This window comes from Mus musculus, chromosome 12, assembly GCF_000001635.26.
Source record: "Mus musculus strain C57BL/6J chromosome 12, GRCm38.p6 C57BL/6J".
Classification (NCBI taxonomy): domain Eukaryota; kingdom Metazoa; phylum Chordata; class Mammalia; order Rodentia; family Muridae; genus Mus; species Mus musculus.
The window spans coordinates 24,501,414-24,520,261 of NC_000078.6; the positions used below are offsets into that span (position 1 = coordinate 24,501,414).

General features: G+C 42.9%; 1 protein-coding gene across 3 annotated transcripts in view; it reads left to right on the plus strand.

Moving 5' to 3' along the window:
• Window positions 1-18,848, plus strand: part of Taf1b (TATA-box binding protein associated factor, RNA polymerase I, B) — a 59,991-nt gene that overhangs the window by 2,833 nt on the left and 38,310 nt on the right. Inside the window, exons 3-7 of one of the 3 annotated variants that reach the window (NM_020614.2) lie at window positions 3,534-3,621; window positions 7,671-7,768; window positions 8,041-8,136; window positions 13,372-13,522; window positions 15,446-15,596. In NM_020614.2, the coding sequence (NP_065639.2) occupies window positions 3,534-3,621; window positions 7,671-7,768; window positions 8,041-8,136; window positions 13,372-13,522; window positions 15,446-15,596 (584 nt within the window). Of the gene's footprint in view, window positions 1-3,533; window positions 3,622-7,670; window positions 7,769-8,040; window positions 8,137-13,371; window positions 13,523-15,445; window positions 15,597-18,241; window positions 18,750-18,848 lie in introns of those variants that run through there. The other 2 variants (NR_028341.1, XM_006515051.2) reach the window with 2 other exon arrangements.

Below are 18,848 nucleotides of genomic sequence, written 5' to 3' on the forward strand. Positions count from 1 at the left end.
AAGACTTGGGACAAGACTTGAATCTGAGTCTTCTAACCCCATCATGCCTGTTTCTTAAACTAAAGATTGTCACTCTGTATTGTGTAGTCATGGTGTTCGGGGCCATCTCCACCCTGAAAGTTCTAGGTCCTGGTCTGGTGAGCATACCTTTAGGCCAGTAACAGAGTGTGGACAGCCTGATGCTGGACTAGCTAAACGTGCCATGACTGTTTTTCATAGGGAAGGATTTGCTGGAAGTGCAGAGCCAAGAAGGAATAAGCACTGCTTTCAGCACTTATTCAGAAGGGCTAGCTGGGGTGGAAGAGAGACTGTGCCCCAACGTAGAGCATGATAGGGACTGACGTGCCTTCCCACCTCAGACAACTCAAAATCTGCGCAGAAGATGTAAAACAACAACAAAAGCCACCTTAAGACACATAGCTAATTTAGCAGATGACTCAGTTTCACAAAGCACTTTGCTTTTTAAAAGGTATGTATATGTATGGGTATGTGCATGTGCGTGTGAGTGTAGGCGTCTATGGAGTCCAGCAGGGGGAGCTGGGTTTGGGATGGTTGTGATGGAACCCAAAGGTCTTCTGCAAGACCTGGGCATGCTCTCGGCCCTGAGCTGTCCCTCCTGCCCCACACAGGGTGTTCCTTTGAGGTGGCTTCTTTAGTCTATAGCTCAGGTGCTTGTTTGCTTCCTCGTTAGTCAGACAGGATATTGCCCAGATATATACTTAACTAAAACACTGGGCAATGAGGGAGCAGTGATCTCCTTGATCATGGCAGTGCAGACATGTCCCATCGAGATATATAAATGCTCATGTACACAAATGCATCAGATTACACTTGAAATGTATGCAGTTTATCCTGTGCTTTGATGCTCACTGAAGCTCCAGTGGTTTAGTCAGTGTTAATTTTATAGTGTGGTTCAAATGTAAACATAGTGAAGGAGTGGGATGTCATAATGGGGGAGTCTCCATTTGCAGATGGAGTCAGGGCACTATTTTTATAGGCATTGAATAGCCGTAACTAATGACTTCTTTTATCTTTATCTTTGATGTTTCTTGGTTTGGTCTGATTAAGTCAATTACCATCATTTTTAGTTTGAAACAAATATAATATTACTACTAAGCTCTATATTTAAGAGTCTCAACCCAAGGGAGTGAGGATGTACAGTTCTTGAAGGTGTATGACATTTTTTTTTCTTTTCCTACTGTTCAGGGGCATGATCTAGTACATTCTGTGTGCTGGACAAGTGTCCTATTAACTACAGCCCTGGTCCCAATGTGTTTTTGTAAAAGGCTGTGACCCTGAGAAGCTGCCCTCCACACAATAGGCAAACCCGAGGGAAGTTATACAACTTCAATTGTTACTCTTGGCTTTACACTAACCCAGGCATGTTCAGCACACAGAATAGTGTTCAGCTGTGCTTCCTGGAGTTGTGTAGTGTGGTGCTGTTGAAGTTCAGTGGGTGAAGAATGACCAGTGAGTCAGTAGCCTGGGACAGGTGGAGGCTGCGATACAGCTCTCCTGACGGTCTGCTTCTCTCCTCTCCCCTCAGTGCACTGTGTGTGATTCTTCAAGCTCTTGGCACTGTGTACAATCCCAGCAAAGCCTTCTGTGTGGAAGGCTTTTTTCCTGGTGTGTTTTAGTCAGGAAAAAGAACTTAAGGTCCTTAATCTGGCCAGTTTAGATGACATATATTTTTTTTGAAAATCCTTAAGTATTTAATACTAGTATGGGCTTAAATTATGTGAGTTTAATAGATTTTGTAAGAACAGTGCATGCTCATTGAAGGAGATTGAAAACTATGTGGAAGCCCAAGTCACCGACACTCTCAGTCTACACTCAGCAGCTCTCGTCCAGTCTTTTGTTTTTCAGTGTATGGAAAGGGATAGGGATGCTTGCGAGTACTACTGAGTATTTGTCTTGGTGGTTTCTACTGTGTGGTTCAAAGTGTCACAGCTTTCTATTAAGTATGTGAATATTCCACGATCTAACCATGGCGGTGTTAGCCTTCTAGTTTTTTGTTGTTCTATGTCTTACATAGTTCAAGTGTAAAGCCCCTTTCACCTCTGACAGTTATCTTTTCTAGATAACTTCAGTGTTATTTTGGCATGTCTTATCTTCTCACTATAGCCTCTTCCGTATATCATAGTGCTTTGATAACAATATCTGCACCCAGAAATCCTATAGTCAGAGGCATGTCTCTTACTATCTTTGAGATTGGTCTCATGCAGCCCAGGCTGGCTCTTGGGGATTGGACTAGGATTTGGGCATCTTAGGTTGCTGGGGTACTCCTCATCTTGTACCTTTTATTCTTATGAGACTTACTCTGCAAGGGGTAGTAGGGCCTAGAACTCTAGCGCTTAAAGGGCAAGGGCTTTCCCAGGCTATCTGGAACCCCCCCCCCAAAAAAATTAAGATAAGCTTCATTCTCAATCTTTAAATTTAGAAAAATATATTAATATTATTCATTATTTTAAATTTTTTATTTTTCTCCAGAAATAAGACTCAGTATTTTGTTTTTGGTTGCAAGAAAGTCAGTGTGAGATAATTGCCTTTGATAGCTGTTGGTACTGATCAGTTTGTTATGAATGGTACCATTACCATTTTAAAGTTCTTTTTATTAGAAATAAAAAGTGCTTTTATTGATTTATTTTTTTTCAGATAGGGGTTTTACTTTGTAATGCTGTCTGGCCTGGAACACACTGTGTAGATCAGGCTGGCCCTGCCTCTGACTCCCTAGTGCTGGGATTAAAGGCATGCTCCCCACACCCATTACTTTTGTAAATGAAAATCCTTTCTGAATTAATGTTCACACAGCCAAGCTGAAGGAGGCTGAGCCTCCCTGGGTGGCAGGGACTCAGGGAGTTGCTTGTTTTTGTTGTCTTTGTTTGCTTTGAGGGAGGGTCCATGTAGCACAGGCTGGCCTCAAACTCTTGATCTTCCTGCTTTCACCTCCTAAGTGTTAGGATTAGGGCATGTGCTTCTATCTCTTACCATAAGTTGTTGTCATGTTAAAGTGTATTTTGCATGGATAAAAAATGAGTATTTTATTTTTGGTCTTGTTTGATTCCCATTATTTTTTAAACATTAAATAGAAGTTATCTTTTAATATATTTTTGTTTTGTTTTGTTATTGTTTTCAAGACAGGGTTTCACTGTGCACCCCGGCTGTCCTGGAACTTGCTCTGTAGACCAGGCAAGCCTCAAACTCAAAAATCTGACTATTTCTGCCTCCCAAATGCTGGATTAAAGTCATACACCAGCATGCCCAGCTTTTTAAATTCAAATTTAATTGCAATATAATTGCATAGTTTAAAGTAAAGGTTTATTTGTTTGTTTAACTGTGTAACTGGCTCTTTTAGGAACCAAAGTCTTTTTGAATGAAAAAGTAGCATAAAGATTAACTGTCATAGTATGTTTTCCCAGTCATCTGTCCAGTCACTTTCAGGTTGGTTCCTGGACACTTCCCAGTGTGTACTTGGAAGGTGTGCTTCAGGGTACAGCGATTTCCTCCTCATGGCCTGTCTGTGTTTCCTGCAGCGATCTGAGGAAGTGGTGAGCGCTGCAGATATCCCCAACACCAAGATCAACTCCATCAACAGGGGGCTGAGACAGAGAAGCAAGCATGGTGAGCACAGATGCCCCACGGTGGCGAGGCTCCCTCACACTTCCTTTCATGATGTGAGGGCACAGAGTGAATTTAAATAAATTCCAGTCAAAATGACAGAAAATCCAAGTTCTTAAAGTCAAGTTGCTGCTGGGGTAAATGTGGGAGCAATGTGTTGAAGTATATGTTGTCCATAAGCTACTCTTCTTTCAGGGGCGGCTGTTCTGCAGAAGGTAGTGAGTGTTAGCTGTCTGTACCTGGCCTGTGTCCTGTGCTGTGCCATGAATAGTGATGTGATTTTCTGAAATGGTTCAGCTGAGTGCGTCTCAGAGTGGGCTAGGTCAACACCATATTCAGTTTAGAACACTTTCCCACGTTGACGTTTGAACCTTTTGAGAATAGGAAAGGTTATCTTTCTTTAAAATAGCTATAGAGAGTACTGATCCATTGACTCCTTACAGTGTGCCATTATTGAGAAGGATCTGGAAATATCTGGCTGGCATTTTTGTCTTTTTGTGAGTAACTAGGACCAGATAGATTCTCAAGTTGGAAACCACTGACCTAATGGTGATAGTAAAGAGTTCTACAAAAGGTAGCTGTGAAAATATACATACAAATATGTGTGTATACATGTGTATGAATATACACATAAGGACATACATGAAATATGTATGTGAAATACATTGACATTCTTAGATAAATAACAGGGAATGCTCAAAATACTAACACAGATTTCTGTTTAGCCTTTAATAGTAACTTTAAAAGAAATGATTATTTTATGTTTATGTATGTAGGTATTTGTGTACATGTATGTCTGTACCATGTCTATGCGGCTACCCTTAGAGGCCAGGGGACTGTGTTACAGATGGTTGTGACCTATTATGTAGATGCTGGGAACCAAACCCAGGTTACTGAACTGTCCATCTCTCCAGCCCAGTAGTCACTCTTTACAGGCTAAAACCTGGTTGGTTTTTATTCAGTTTTATTAGAGTAACACACGATTAATTGTAACCCAGATATGTAAATAGTTAAAATGTGTAGTTCACGCTTAATGTCTACAGAACCTTGGATGCTGCATTAAGTGGTGTCTCCTAGTCAATGCCAGAGTCATGGCATTGTCACCTGTGAAGGAAAACAGTGACACCATTGGTATATACATAGGAGAGTACAGAGAGTGTAAAATGCAACATTGTCAGTTTCTACATTTGTATGACAGTGTGTGGGAACCTTGTGCATGTGTACCACTCGGAGGGTTTACTCCTCTTAGCCTCTGCATGCATCAGAAATTATAGGCTTCTTGTTATATTTGAGACTCTGCCCAGGAAGGATTGGTTAGTCAATGGGGACAGGAAGCCCTGATATTCTGGTAAGTGTAAGGAGTTGGAGTCTTCACAGGGTGCAGACAAGCTACGTGGGAGTCAATAACAGACTTCAGAAACCATGTGTGAGGAATTTTGATAGCATGCTTTTGAATGAATTTCTGTGATTGTCTGGCCATGGCAGGTAAAATACAAGGGTCTTCACCCACTATAACATTGTCTCAAATTGGTTGTTAACCATAGCTAAACATATAATTCTGACTGCTCTGGCAATTTCTTTATTATCTGTTAGAGTTGTGAGGCTCAGAAGAATAAGTCCATTTAAAATATTTAGGGGCTGGGAAGATGTCTCCATCAGTGATGTACCTAATGTACAAGGACTGGAGGTCAGAGCCCCAACACATACGTAAAAGCTTCTAATTATGGCATGCTTCTTATAACCTCAGTATTGGAAGGAATAGATACAGGTAGATCCTCAGCCATCCTAGCTAAATCCACAAGTTTCAAAGTCACTGAGAAACCCCATTAAAAAAAAATAAAGGTTGGGGCTGGAGAGATGGCTCAGTGGATAAGAGCACTGACTGTTTTTCCAGAGGTCCTGAGTTCAATTCCCAGCAACCACATGGTGGCTCACAACCATCAGTGATGGGATCTGATGCCCTCTTCTAGTGTGTCTGAAGATAGCTACAGTGTACTTAAAAAAAAAAATAAAGGTGGAAGGGCTGGAGAGATGGTCAGCAGTGAAGAGCACTTGCTTTTCTGGGATCTTCATTCAGTTCCCAGCACCCACATGATGGCTTACAACTGTCGATAATTTGAGATCCAGGGGATTCGATGCTTTCTTCAAGGAAGGGCACCAGGCTTCTGTATGTGGTACATATATACATGCATACAGGCAGAACACCCATATACATGAAATGAAGTAATAGTAATTTTTAAAAGATTCAGCATGATCAAGGAAGACCCTGTCATTGATCACAGATCTACACCCCCTACACACACGTAGCCACATGCAACCCACTTACATATGCACAAACACTGCACACAACACAACACACAAATACTTAGGATACATCTTGTACCTAGGCACTGGTATGTATCAGATTTCTTATTTTCAGTTTCTAACCCAGAGCCATTTTCACAAAAGCAGAGTGCCATTGTGAGTCTGTTTTCTTGAATGTGTGGATTGCCCTTTCCTGACCACTAGAAATTATTTATTTATCTTGACATTTGAGTATTCATCAACCAAAATATGTGTTGAAATGGAACAGAAAACTGGTGGATGCAGTGACCATGTATTTCCACATATGCTTTGAGCACTGTGAAATACACATTAAAAAACCTTAAATCTCACTGGGTACGGTGGCAAAGCCTTTAATTCCAGCATTAGGAGGTCTAGGTAGATAGATCTCTGTGAGTTCCATGCCAGCCTGGTCTATGTATTGATTTACAGGACAACCTGGGTGACATAGTGAGACACTATCTCAAAACTAAAACAAAACAAAAACAAAAATAAAAATCTCAAACAAACATACATTTCACCTATTTTTAAACATGCCAAATAGGCAGTTTTCTGCCTTTTATGATAACATTTCAGAACAATCATAGATAATTTAAAAAACTGAGTATAATAACAAAATGCTTAACTTTAGCATTTTTACACAAATACATCTGATTGGAAAAAACAATATGCAGATAGAAACTCTCAGGCTGGAGAGATGTTTCAGTGGTTAAGAGTACTGGCTGCTCTTCCAGAGGTCCTGAGTTCATTTCCTAGCAACAACATTGTCTTAAGGTTTCTATTGTTGCGATAAAACACCATGACCAGAAATCCAGTTGGGGAGAAAAGGGTTTATTTGGCTTATACTTCCAGATTATAGTACGTTATTGAAGGAAGCCAGGCAGGAACTTAAGTCTGCTGGGACCTAGAGGCAGAAGTTTGTCCAAAGGCCAAGGGAAGGGTGTTGCTTACTGGCTTGCTTCCCTGACTTGCTCAGTCTGCTTGCTTATAGAACTCAGGACCACCAGCCCAGAGATGGTACCCACAATGGGCTGGTCCCTTCCTCACTGATCACTAATTGAGAAAATGCCACCCCTACAGCTAGATATCATAGAGGCATTTTCTCAACTTAGGGTCTTTTCTCTCCTATGACTAATTTGTGTCAAGTTGACACATAAAGCCAACCAGTACACACATGGTGGCTCACAACCATCTATAGGAGTATCTGATGTCCTCTTCTGTCATGCAGGCATATACGCAAATAAAACACTCATATACATAAGTAAATAAATAAATCTTTAAAAAGAGAAAGAAGCTATTCATGGTTGAGTATAGTAATGGATGCCTATGCTTTCAGCACGTAGGAGTTGGAAACATAGTTAGGGAGACAGATACAAATCTGAGGCCACCTAATCTGCATAGCAAGTTCCCCGCTGCACACAGTCACATAGTGGGACCTTATTAAAAAGCGAAACAAAACAAAAACTAAAGCATGTACACATACACAGCATGTACAAATACATCCATAAAATGTACATATATACACACAGTGTATACAGCAAATAGACACAGAGTGCACACACACACAAAACATACATGTATACATAAAGTGTACACGTGTACATACAAGAAAACTATTTGAGGTACCAAAATAGAAGTCTTCAGGCCCATGTCCACAGAGATTGCATTATGTAGGAGCATCATAGTAAGTTAGGAATATGTGTGTCTAAAGCCTGTTATTTGTCCTTTAGAGAAAGGCTGGGATTGGTATGTGTGTGAAGGTTTCCAGTGCATACTTTATCACCAAGCAAAAGCCCTGGAGACCCTCGGAGTAAGCCCAGAACTAAAGGTAAGAAGCTAGATGTTAGCTATCATCGTCTGAAAAGTGAGATTGAGTGGACCCTCCCCTAACTCTAAGAGTAGAAGTATGTCTTGAGGTCTGTGTTTAATCCCCAGCACTGAAAAACAAAATGGAATGTTATTTATTGGGTTTTCCCATGTCCCTGGTAAGGAGAAACAGGTAAGAAGGCATTTAGATCCGGGCCATCTATAGAGTGTGAGAGCTTGTGTGGTACATGTGCCTGTGTGGATGTCACCATCACTTGTTTCCTTCCTTCTTAGAATGAAGTCTTACACAATTTTTGGAAGCGCTACCTTCAGAAGAGCAAACAGGCCTATTGTAAAAACCCAGTTCGTACAAGTGGAAGGAAAGCCAAGGTGAGCCCTGGACCCTGACATGAGACACTAAAATTCACTTTGTGTGGCAGAAAGACAAAGGCGTTTTTTTCGTGACTGCTTGAGTTTGACTGTGGTGCTTGCCTGTAGATTTTCAGGGAGGAGGCTCCTGGTGCAATCCAGAATGATCTAGACTTTACAGTGAATTGTGGCCATTTATTAAACTAGTTGTAACATAAAAGTTATCTTCTGTCTTAGTTAGGGTTTTACTGCTGTGAACAGACACCATGATCAAGGCACTTCTTATAAAGGACAACATTTCATTGGGTCTGGCTTCAGGTTCAGAGGTTCAGTCCATTATCATCAAGGCAGGAACATGGCCGAATCTAGGCAGACATGGTGCAGGTGGAGCTGTTAGTCTACATCTTCATCTGAAGACTCCTAGCAGAATACTGACTTCCAGGTAGCTAGGATGAGGGTCTTATAGCCCACACCCACTGTGACACACCTACTCCAACAGGGCCACACCTACTCCAACAAGGCCACACCCCAAAATAGTGTCACTTCCTGGGCTAAGCATATACAAACCATCACATTTTCCTTTTGGAAGTTTTTGTCATTTTGGTTTTGGTCTTTTGAGGCAGGGTCTTTAACTTTATAGTCTAGGCTGGCTTTGGACTCTTGATAATCTTCCTGCCACAGCCTTTCAAGTGGTAGGATTACAGCCACCAAGCCCAGCTCATGCATTTTATATAGATAATTTAAGGAATTTCTTACTTGTTTTGCAGCATTGGGGTCAAACTCATATGTTGGGAAAGCTGAGTGCCTCTGAGCTCCCTACCTGGCCTAGAAGAGGGCTCTTGAGGGACTTCTGTTATTTGGCTGTTTAGTTTGTGGCATTTGCTTGTCATTTTTTTATTGCTAGATTTTTTTTTTTGCATATTCTATTCCTGTTATGATGATGGTGATGACTGTTTTTTGAGACATGACCTGGTTATTTCTCCCTGGCTAGCCTTAAACTCACAGAGATTCACACTGCTTCTGTCTCTCACGTGCTGTGATTACAGGCACATGTCACCACTCACCTTGTTTTATTTTGAGACAGGGTCTTATGTATCCCAGGCCAGCCTTGCTGTGTAGTCTAGGATGACCTTGGCTTGCCTCACAAGTACCAGACTGACAGACATAATTTTATGTTTACATTCAGAAGATCCAAGCCAGGGCTTTGTGCATGCTAGGCAAGCATTCTAGCAACTGAGCTGCATCCCCATGCCCTGCATGTGTCATTCCTTCACTTGGCCCTCCAACTCACTTTACCTGGCATCTCACTATCTGCCCCTTGCTGTCCCATCTCAGAGCTTGGTGAAGTGAAGGCAGGTCAGCCTGGGTGCTCACCTGAGCCCTATCTCTGAGCAGTTTGTTCTGAATTGCTTCTGAAAGGCTCTTTGGTACTTTTTACTTAAAGGACAGTTCTGCTGCTGAGATTTGTCCGATGAGTGGTAGCTACCCTCCAGGACTAAGATGAGATTCTGAGTCTGTGTGACTCACATTTGCTAGAAACTTGGGAGATGGTCCGGCATTTCCTTGTTTGGTAAGGTCCTCATAAGTCTGTATGCAGAGGTCAGTGAGCCAGGACTCAGAAACCCAGGTCAAGATGAAAGGAATAGGGTACAGAGGTGAGCAAAGGAAGGGCCTCAGAGCCGCACACAGAACACTGGCCTGTCTGGGAATAGGAGCCACATGCTTGTCACGGAGACAAACTATGTGCTCTGTGGTTTTATGGTAGCTCTTAAAAGGGAAAAAGGAATTATTCAGAGTAGTAAGAACATGACCTTCAAATCTCATACTTGGCATCTCTGGTTGTCTTTTTGCACTGGGATGCTGTCTGGTATGTAGAAAACAGGAATGAAAAACTGGGGTTTTCTATGACACTTTAGTCCTAGGCTAACTAAAAACTTACAGACAAAAGTTTTGTTGGTATGAGAAAACACCTGGTGGACAGTATCACATTAAATCTTGGTGAGTAAGAAATGAAACTGGAAGCCCATTGGTAAATCACATCATTTCTGTCACACCAGCATAGAAATACTCTTTTTTTTTTTTTGAAAGGGAGAAAAAAAGTACATTTTAAATTAGAAATGGGTTTGGGGTGTCACTTACAAACAGAACTTGCCAAGCAGTTCCGGACCACAGATTCCACCCTCAGAATGAATGTACCTCAGTAACTCTCCAAATGTGGCTTTAGAACTTTAGATCTTTTCCAAGTAGAGAGGTCAGTATCTGCATCCTAACCTATAACTTTTGAGCTATGGATAACTATTGATTCTAGAACAAGCAATCAAATGTGTATAATAGGGTGTTGGGAAGGATGTTATATAATCCAGACTGGCTATGGAGGACTTCCCAGTGAGGTGAAGGGTTTTGGGAAGTGAGATTAGCATGAGGTGGAAGAGAAAAAATACTGAACTTCAGGACTCGCTGGGACCACTGTCCAAGCCTCCATTAGGTGAGTGGCCGTGGCCGTGGCCGTGGCCCAGCAGCACACAGGAGAGGGTGAGTGGTAGGGTATAGAAGGGCTTTGGAGATAGATCCAGAGGGACTTCCTGACGCTCTAGATGTGGGGTGGGGGTGGGGGGTGGGGCAGAAGTCAAGGATGACTGCAGGGTTCTCAGCCTAAGTATCGAGGAAAGAACTGCCATAATCCGAAAGGGCAGGTGAGACCAGGGGTTGGGTTGGGATATGTTAAGTTTGAGACAGCTGTTAGACATCAAGAGGAAATGTCACATATGCAGTGAGACAGACAAGTCCACAGTGGGAAAGATGGGAATTTGAAACTGCCAGTGTGCATGATAGCCATGAAATCTTCAAATCCAGACTTCAGGCACATTAGGCAAGCATTCTACCTCTGAACTACAGCTTCTAACCAGGTGTCTTCATTACTGTGTGATAAAACATCATGACCATAAGCAACTTAGGAGGAAAGGGCTTATTTCGCTTATACTTCCACATCACAGTGTGTCATTGAAGTTAAGTCAGGCTAAGAACTTGGAGGCAAGAACAGCAGAGACTGTGGAGCAGTTACTACTAACTTGCTGGTTCTGGCTTGCTCAGCCTAATTTGTTATTGTTGTTTTACATGGAAAATGGTGAACCTCCCTGTGTGGCTTCTACCACCAGGCAGCCCCAGCACCCTTCATCTTTTCCTCAGCCTTTAGGATGGCAGGCTGCTGAGGGAGCATTCTCTTCCCCAGGACTTTGCAGTGTCCTGATTGTACCACATCAGTGATGGGTGCAGCTCCAGTCTTGGTTTTGGAGCATTTCACCTGTGTCTGCTCAGCCTGGCACGGCAGCAGCCGAAAGGGAAAAGGGAGGCATCCATGAAGTCTTCCAGCCTACTTTCCTATCATCCCAGGGCCATCAGCCCAGGGATAGCACCACCCACAATGGGCAGGGCCCTCTGTAGCATTAATTTTTAAGTGACACCACGTGTGCTTACTCACAAGCCAATCTTGTGGGGCATTTTCTGAGCTGAATTTCTTTCTTCCCAAATGATTCTAACTTATGTGAAGTTAACCAGAATTAGCCAGCACACCAAGATACACCAACATTTTAAGTTCCCTTAAGAGTGGCGCACGCCTTTAATCCTAGTACTTGGGAGGCAGAGGCAGGCGGATTTCTGAGTTCGAGGTCAGCCTGGTCTACAGAGTGAGTTCCAGGACAGCCAGGGCTACACAGAGAAACCCTGTCCTGAAAAAAAAAAAAACAAAAAACAAAAACAAAAACCAAAAACCAAAAAAACAAAAAGAATGCTGTGAATTAAACTGCCAATGATTCTAAGATTCACCTGGATTTCAGGGGTTTTAGAATGTGGGGTAGGTACATCATAGAAGTTAAATACAGTACCTATGATTTAAACCCCAAGTTTATTGGATGTAATGAAAAGGTAGACACAGAAGAGGACCAAAAACCTGAGCTCTGGGCTTTCCCATGGTTACCGTGTTGGTGTGAAGTCAGGACAGCTGAGAGGAGGGATGTCTGTCTGGAAGCCAAGGGGACAGAATTTCATATGAGGACAGTGGCATCCAGTGATGCTGCTGCTAGGTTAAGGAGAGAGAGGAGAGAGGACTGAGACTGATCAGACAAGCAGTGGAGCTGAACTGGAATGGGGTACAAGGCAGACAGATCAAAGACAACATCTCTTCACTTCCTCAAGGCATTTTGCTTCAAAGACATTCAGAAAAATTGGGTGGTACCTGTGGTGAAGGAAAAGTTGTGTTTAAGTGGGAGAGATGAGAGTGTACCTGCTATTGACAGACTGCTGCAGTAGAAATGAGTGATTGGAGGGGAGTGTACAAATGGGGAAGTTGGGTTTCAGTGGGAGATCACATAGCCCAGAAGAAGTGACCAGGACAGAGTCTGTGGCAGAACAGTGGCAGGAGGGTGCCTGCAGGAATCTGTGGAAGTTCTCTTCCGATTGCTTCAGGTTTTCTGAGTGAATGCTTCTTGGCCGGCTTTGTGATGCACCTTGCCTCATGAGGCCCATGGCAAGGGCATTTAGTTTCATTCTGGATTCTTTTCTTCTGTGTTCTGTATGTTTCTTCAGAACATGAGTTTGATTGCCTTATAATAAGGTCATGTTTCTTGATCTGCAGAGATGAGGTCATAGGACTATGAGTGATATCAGTTCCTTGTGGCCATGTGAGCTTTAAGTAGCCAGTCCCCGGACTAGTCTAGAGACACTGACTACCATTTCATTAGTTGACACGTGACAGCAAGCAGTGGTATGAAATAGTACATCCTTGTCAGGTACTGGTTATACACAAAAAGTGCTATGCAGAGAAGTCAGGAAGAAGAGTGGTTGGAAATGCAGCATAGTGGTGTTAGAAAAAACAAAACAAACAAACAAACAAACAAAACAAGATAAAAGGCGGTCTGGGCAAAAGAAATGAAGCCACAAGATACAAAGTTAAAATTCCCCAGGTAGATGTGGTAGAAAGTAGCCAGCATGGTGGATCCAAAATGACATTGGTGCTTTCATTGTGAGGGTCCTTACCCTACAAGAGAGGTACACTTGGAAGAAGGAGATGAGTGTGTGTGTGTGTGTGACTTGTTTCCTCACTTAGCCTTGTTTGCAGTCCCTCTCCAGGAAGCATTGCTGATGGGAACAATTCCGCAGAAAGGACTCTCAGATGCACTGACAAGCAGTAGCTGTTTAGGGTCACAGAAGTTAACTTTTCAACTCCAGCAGTAATTTCTGGTTCTGTTATCTTATGAACAGGTATTAGAAGACAGTGTGCAGTCCTCGGACTTGGGCAGTGATCTTGAGCTGCTAAGTGATACCACATGCCCCCTTGAAAGTGAAGCAGAGTTCCAATCTGACCCTCAGATTCCAAAGCCTTTCCCTGTCACCAAAGGATCCCCAAAGTCAGGTAAAACGGAGAAACAGTTTACTTAGCACCTTCTAAAACGTACTTATTTATTTATTGTGTGTATAGGAGAGTACACATGTGTGACAGTCACTGGCTGCTCTTCCATAGGATCTGGGCTTAGTTCTCAGCATGCACATGACAGCTCACAACTGGCTAGAACTCCAGTTCTAGGGTATCTGGTTTCCTCTCTGGCCTATGCTGAGGAACACACAGGTGGTGCACACACACATACAAACACGCATGTATGAAAATAAAAAACAAATCTTTTTTTAAAATGATGATTTCTGGAGCTTTCTTTTAGTTTTTACACTAAATTATGGATACAACTCTAAAACTATAAAGTGCTGCCGGGTGTGGTGGCACACACCTTTACTCCCAGCACTTGGGAGGCAGAGGCAGGCTGATTTCTGAGTTCCAGGCCAGCCTGGTCTACAGAGTGAGTTCCAGGACAGCCAAGGCTATACAGAGAAACCCTGTCTTGAAAACAAAACAAAAAAAAAAAAAACAAAACAAAACCTATAAAGTGCTGTTACAAGGAAGATAAACCAGATACCATCCCACTCAGAAATAATTATTACTGCCATAGGCGGCATTCAGAAAGCTGTTTATTTGCATATGTAGAGAGAAAGGCAAGGGGTTTGTTTTGTTTTGTTGTCTAAGACAAGGTTTCTCTTTGTAACAGCCCTGAGTGTCCTGGAACTCATTCTGTAGACCAGGCTGGACTTGAACTCACAGAGGTCTGCCTAGCTCTGGTTCTCAGGTGCTGGTATTAAAGGCAAGGGCCACCACTGTGTGCCACAATGCCTAGCTGAAAGGCAAGATTTTAAGTACATATAATTCAAATAGTTCTCCATGTTATAAAATATTGCAAAGGGAGGGAGGGAGGGAGGGAGGGAGGGAGGGGGAGAGAGAGAGAGAGAGAGAGAGAGAGAGAGAGAGAGAGAGAGAGAGAGTTAAGTCGTCTACCATTCTCACAAATGTTTTCAGCCTTCATTTAGTATTATATCTTGATTTCTGATTTGGGACAGTAGTTCTAAAGTTGCCACCATGGGGCTGGCAGGATGGCTTAGCAGACTAAGGCACTTGCCACAAACTCTGATTCAAGTTCAATCCCTAGGACCCACATGGTGGAGAGAGAGAATCTGCCTCCTGAAAGTTGTCCTTTGAGCTCTATGTATGTGTGTGTCACACACACCCCCCCCCATACACACACAGATATATACACAGAGACACATACACACACACATAGACACAGATAAACACACACATATACACGTACAGACACACATACAAACACAGACACACACTCACACTCACACACACTCACATGTGCTCATCCTCACTCCTGTTGGCATGCTGGGATTTCCCCTCAAGGTAGAATTTGTCAGCTTTCTGCTCAGATAACACCTTCTTAAAGAGGTCTTTCTGATCACCTGCTCAAAAGAGCCATCTTGCCCCCTTTCTAGAAACCTTTGGATGCCCCTTGCATTGCTGTTTTTCTGGATAACACTTTTCTCTGTCTACCATGATGGTTGTTTATGGCTTAGTAGAGTGTAAATTACAGGAGAGGTGAAACACAGGTCATTGTTATTTCCCCAGGCCTAGGGGAGTGGCACAGAAAGTGAGGTAGGTCTCTGTAGAGTCTGTAAGCTTGGCTATAGCGTCTGCTAGAGGACACCTGGAGGCTGGGTGGGGGATGGAGTGCTACCTCATCCAAGCCCTTTGGAATTTTCCCTCTGATTGTTTGACCTTTTATTTTTAAAAGTAGCTTGTGTTCACTATGTAAAAATTTACATCTCTTTTAAAAATCTCATTCCACCCTACTCCCACAGATAACCCTAACTAGAGTGTAGACACAATGTGAATCTGGCCGTTGTTTTGTTCCTCATTTTAAAACCTTTCACTGCGTTTCTGAATACGCAGCGTCTGTCTGCTCTGGCTCTGTTGATGGAGTGGAGTACTCCGAGCGGAAGGAGAAGGGGCTTGTGAAGATGACGGTGCCCAGGACACTTGCTCTCTGCTCTCTCTCCTTGCTCTGGCAGAGGGAAACAATTACAGTTTCAGACCTTTTGAGGTAAGCTGAACTTACTTCCTGATTGTTTTTTCCTGATTATCTGTGTGAATTTAGGAACATCCTTTGGATATTTTTAATTTTATAAGAAAGCCTAAAATGAGGAAAGGCCTGGAAAACTTAGGTAGTACATGGGCTGCTTTCTCATTATTCTGACTACGAACCTGACAAACCAACTAACTTAAAAGAAGAAAGATTTGCGTTGGGTTGTGGTTTAAGGGGATTCAGACCACCATGTCGGTGGTGGTGGTCGTCGTGGTCGTCGTGGTCGTCTTGCTCACATCAGACCAGGAAGGAGAGGAAAGGGCTGCTGCTGCTTTATATTAGTTCCTCTTTTATATTCAGTCTAGGACTCAGCCTATAGGTTAGAGTCATCTGTATTCAGGGTGGATCTTACCATAGTTAAACCTCTCTGGAAACATTTCTCTAGACATGCCTGAGGTGTATGTCTCTTAGGTGATAACAAATCCAGTCAAACTGACAATGATGAGAAATTGTTGCATGTAGCTTGGGTTCTAATTCTTAAAGTTAGTTCTCCTTAAGTCTAATAATTTGAGTTTTTACTAATAGAGTGGAAATTATACTGTTTATCTCACATGAAATATTAGAAAGTTAATTATCTAACATGAATAAAATACTTTAAAGAGAAAAATGACATTAATATTCCTGTGTCGACATCTTAAATATATATCTAAGAAAAGTTGAACAGGGAATCTTTTTACTAACAAAATGGCCATTAGTGGTTATATAAAACCATTCATTGCTGCTGTAAAGACTAAATTATAGGCAGCCTGTGTTTGTTAGGACAAGTTGATATCAAAACTATAGAAAGGCCCTGTTACACAGTAGTAGGTATTTACATATTTCAAAGTAGTCTACAGAATTTTAGACAAAAAGACTGGCCTAAGGAAGTAGACACTTGAGCTAAAGCCAGCTCCAATGGACAGGGTTTTATAACTAATGAGTTGAATGTGTAAGAATCAGTCAGTTACTAGGCAGACCAAAAAATGTTATTTTCCCTCTTCCTTTATGTGTGTTCTAAATAATAAATTGAATTTAATCAGTATATGGAGTACTTACAAGGACTCACGTTTGAAGCTAGACTTCTTTCTGGTTCTGCCAATTCATTTGCACAGCACATGACATTAAAGAAACCTGTAACTGTTTCGCTGTTTCTGCTTCCTTCCAGGTAAAATGGGTTTATAATAGTAATGGCCCCTTAGGGTTGTAACTGCTTGGGCCACCGGCACTGTGTGAGCACTTAGAGCAGTGAATGCAGCATCATTAGTGCTCTGGCGAGTCAGGATGTCGTCTCCATCCTCACCGCCACTGTTGTAGTCATTGGCACTTGTCCTTCTGTTAAATAGGCTGCCCCTAGTAAATGATGGTAGTGCCTTTGATTTTGCCGTATTAACCAAATAAGAAAGCTGTTCTCAGGTGTGAGCAGCTGCACATAGACCACTCGTGAATCAGCAAACTTTACTCAGTTGAACCTTGCCTTGCTTTGTGCCCTCACTAGATGACATCATCTTCTCCCAAGACTAATTATTATCTCTGTGCTGATGACTCCCCGCTCTATATCACCAGCCTAGGCTTGTCTGCTAAGGGCCAGACCCATATATTCATCTGTAGAGCTGCCCATGGTCATGACTACTTGATGCCTTTTATAGTCAAATTCATATGACTAAAAAGTGCCTCACCATCTGTCTCCTTGATCCTGCTCTCCTTCAGGGTCCTTAGCACATGCTATGGACCCTAGTGGTGTCAGAAAACCTAGAGCATCTTCTGGACTCTCCTCACTCTATATATACAGCCAGTCATTGCGTCCTAGCCCTTAACATTTCTAACACAACTCTGTAACCTGTTCTTCCCTCTGTGCCTCACCTCACCTCACCTCACCTCACCTCACCTCACCTCACCTCACCTGGATTGATTGATTGCTCACTGATCTCTCACTGTCTGCAGACTTGTCATTCCTTTCCATCTTCCTGCTGATAACCAGAGGGTCTTTCAAAAAGATCCCTAATCATGAGAACCTGATTGTGTCTTCAGAGCTGGGTCAAGGAGCCAGTCGTCCCAGGGCAGTCTGAGTGGGCAACAGAACTGTCCTAGAAATTTAACAAATGAGAGAAGTTCTTCTCAGGGAAAACACTGTGTGGGTGGAATAGACAGTCCCAGTCTTCAACCTCCCTTGCTCACCCTGCTCTTCCTCTGGCCCTCCTCTCCCACACAGGGAATTGTAAAATGCCTTCAAGGAGATTAGATCTAGCTAGCTGGAGGACTGTAACCCATCATGCTCCTTGGGTGTACAAACTGGGGACAGAGCTCAGTCACTTGGGTCAGGTAGTAGGAGAAGGGGCTGCTCTGTTTTTCCCCCAGAACGAGCTCCAAGTCAGATCCTCAACTAGTCTCCTCTTGACTAGCAGCCCCAGCATTGTCTGGGGACTGCAGAAATCAGACCTGGGCTAGGGCCTGTTGATCTCTGCTAAATTGCCCTCTGGGAGGCTCTCCATTGCAGTCTGAGCTGCTGCTAGAAGCTAAGGAACTTTGGTCTGCAGGGAGACATGGCTAGCTTGGCTGGAATATATGTCCGTCCATCCATTCATCCTTTCCTTTCTTTTCTATTCTTTTTTTTCTCTCTCTCTAAGATAGTGTTACTCTCCTCACTCTGGCTTCTTCTCAGAGATCTCCCTGACTCTGCCTCCAGCGCTGGGATTAAAGGTGTGTGATGCCTCACCTAGCCCTACGTATGTTATAGTTGATGGTAAATTGCTGTTTCCTCATTTATCTTCAGAGCAGCATCCATAGACTTTAGGATTAATTCTTCTTATCCTTTCACATTTACTTTAATGGACCCTCCCCTGCTAGCAGTAACAGCAGAAAGTAACAACAGCCAACATTTCTTGGACAAATATTTGTTGAGTAGCTGCTGTACTTGCATAATGTTCTAGAGTTTAGAGGCTTGAGATAACTTGGGAAGCATGCAAGTCAAGTGTCCACTTTCCTGAGGGGGGACAGGTGACTGTGAGTAAAGGAGAGAGTGATGAGCCACGCAAGTGCAGAGCAGAAGGCTGAATTAGGCTACTGGGGTGGAGCCTGACTGCACAGAAAGGGATCTGAGCTGCACTTGGAATGACAGAGCGGCCAACCCAACCTGTGAGTATCCCAGCATTCCAGGGAGAGTGGGGCATCGAAGCAGAAGTGGGCTCTGTGATCAAGGCACAGAAAACAAATAGTGGTCCTGGAGGAAGAGGC